The sequence below is a fragment of the Rhagoletis zephyria genome, unplaced genomic scaffold (assembly GCF_001687245.7).
Source record: "Rhagoletis zephyria isolate East Lansing unplaced genomic scaffold, Rhagoletis_zephyria_1.1 Rzeph_scaffold_04879, whole genome shotgun sequence".
Lineage (NCBI taxonomy): Eukaryota > Metazoa > Arthropoda > Insecta > Diptera > Tephritidae > Rhagoletis > Rhagoletis zephyria.
Genome location: NW_016161962.1, coordinates 18,622 through 20,950, shown reverse-complemented (window position 1 = coordinate 20,950; position 2,329 = coordinate 18,622). Strand labels below are relative to the sequence as shown.

Here is a 2,329-nt window from a genome sequence, read left to right as displayed (position 1 = left end):
CTATGCTTCAGGGCAAACCAAAAACAAATGCGCTATAAGTGCTTAATGGACTCACCGCTAAAGGCAACTAAACTGATTGGTCGGTATCGCGCCGATCCTAGTATTTCTTCGGCGATGAACCGTTCGTAGAGGGGCGGGCGGGGGTGAGTAAATGATGTGAAATTTCGTATTTATTTCTATTAGTTTTCCTTTTCTAAGCCCGCAAGGTTGTTTTTATCAACCGCCATCATGACTTCTTTCCACCTGCCTCTATATATGTAGTCGAAACACTGTGCATCGTTGGCCTGAAACCCAGAGGTGTCACCGGAGCAATTAACAGCTTAGAAGAAGAAGCTAAAAAAGTTGGTCTAGCCGTGAACGCATAAAAAGTCTTCGGGTATTGGGACACACGTCACGGTTGGCAGTTATTACTTTGAATTAGGGAAGGACTTTGCCTACCTATAAGCTAGCAAAAACACCACCAATAATATCAGCATAGAGATAAAACAAAGAGTAACTCTTGCCAACAGGTGCCACCTTGGGCTCGCTAAAAAGCAAAACCTTCTCTCGACGAACAAAAATTACGCTCTACAAATCTCTCATTATGTTTATATGACGGAGGAAAATGGACTATGTCGAACAAACATGAGAAGTCTTTGGGGGCTTTCGAGAGAACTGTTCTACGCAAATTCTACGGCCCTGTTTGCGTGGGATACGAGAACCGAAGAAGATGGAATGACGAACTACATATATGAGCTTTTTAATGGCATGGTCATAGTTAAGCGCATAAAAATACGACGATCGCCATGCTGTACGCATAGATAACGATGCTATAGTAAAAACATCCTTCCACTCCGCACTCATGGGTGAACAACGAAATCCAGTGCGCCGACGAACACAGTAGAAGAACCAAGGAAGGACCTGTCTGCACTTGGGATAAACAATTGGCGCAAATTTGCAAAGGAGACTTAAATATTTAAATTTACTAGTGGCCAGTAGGAGTCATTCAAATCTAAGAAACTACTAGAAATTGATATCTGTAAGTAAAATCTGCATCTGCTCATGCCATCCACCCAAATGCAACTAAAACTTACTTCAGACTTTTAATTAGTCATTTTGTTTTAAATGCATTTATTTACAAGAATGTATGTACATGTGTATACATATGTATGTACGTAAAAATACAAATATGTAAATTTATATTCTTATTTTTTCTTACACTAAACTTTCCTTTCGACTTCACAGCACATGCAAATACTTTTTACAAGACAGCGTCTTGGTTTCATAAAAATTCTCATACTTTAAGTCAGTGTTAATAATCACCACTTCCAACCGCTGCCACCACCACCACCCGACGACCATCCGCTACTGCCGCCAGAGGGCCAACCACCACCATAACTGCCGCCGCCACCACCTCCACTACTAATCTTCCAAATGCCGCCGCTGCTGCCGCCGCCGCCACCGCCAAGTGACCAACCGCTACTGCCGCCACCTGATTTCCAACCGCCGCCGCCACCACCTGAATTCCATCCACCGCCGCCGCCACCACCACCTAAGCTCGATTTCCAGCCCGTGAGTGCTTGCGCCCAACCAGATCCACTACTTCTGCCGCCACCACCGCCACCGTAGGACCAACCGCCACCACTTAGTCCACTTGAGCCGCCCAGACTACTTAACTTCCAGCCACCGCCCAGACCGCTGCCACCACCACTCGACCAACCGCTGCTGTAACTTGACTTGCCTGGCCAACCGCCACCACCACCACCGCCAGAGGAGCGCCAGCCGCCACCACCCCCACCGCTACTGTAGGAGGACTTTCTGGGCCACAAGGATATACCTCCACCGCCACCACCTCCGCTCCAACCACCACCGCCCCCGCCAGAATTCCAACTACGACTGCCTCCCCCGGAACTCCAGCCACTGCTGCCGCCACCGCCACCAAGAAAGCCGGCCATTGCGGCTGCACACAAACTGAGCAACACTAAACAAATGCGCTGCATTTCCGAAAGAGATTTCGTTTGTACTGTTTACTTAAAAATATTTGTTTGTGGCTCTATTTTCGGTGATACAACTGCTGTCACTTGAAGTTCTGCTACAACTAATCCTCCACAGCTCTAAGTGGCAAGTATTTATAAGCGCCAAAGTAAAACTGCAAAGCGATTATGCCATATTGTTGCTGCCTTTGCTTTTAGTAAACTTTTGCTTAATTTGTTGCTTTTGAATTTAAAAATACAAATTCTATTCTTACCCATTGGCACAATTGAGCCGCCAAAAGCAGCAAGTAGTAATAATAGCAAAAACAGATTTTTATATGGTTACAACAAGCAACAAAAACAACAAAATTGATTAT

General features: G+C 45.6%; 1 protein-coding gene across 1 annotated transcript; it reads right to left on the bottom strand.

Moving 5' to 3' along the window:
• Window positions 1-1,298: 1,298 nt before the first annotated feature.
• LOC108371310 (loricrin-like) lies at window positions 1,299-1,934 on the bottom strand. The gene has a single exon (XM_017626851.1). It carries the CDS (start codon window positions 1,932-1,934, stop codon window positions 1,299-1,301), a length of 636 nt encoding a protein of 211 aa, XP_017482340.1.
• Between the last annotated feature and the right edge of the window lie 395 nt (window positions 1,935-2,329).

Coding starts and splice junctions, on each gene's coding strand:
- LOC108371310 (XM_017626851.1), bottom strand. CDS start 1,934: ATGGCCGGCTTTCTTGGTGGCGGTGGCGGCAGCAGTGGCTGGAGTTCC.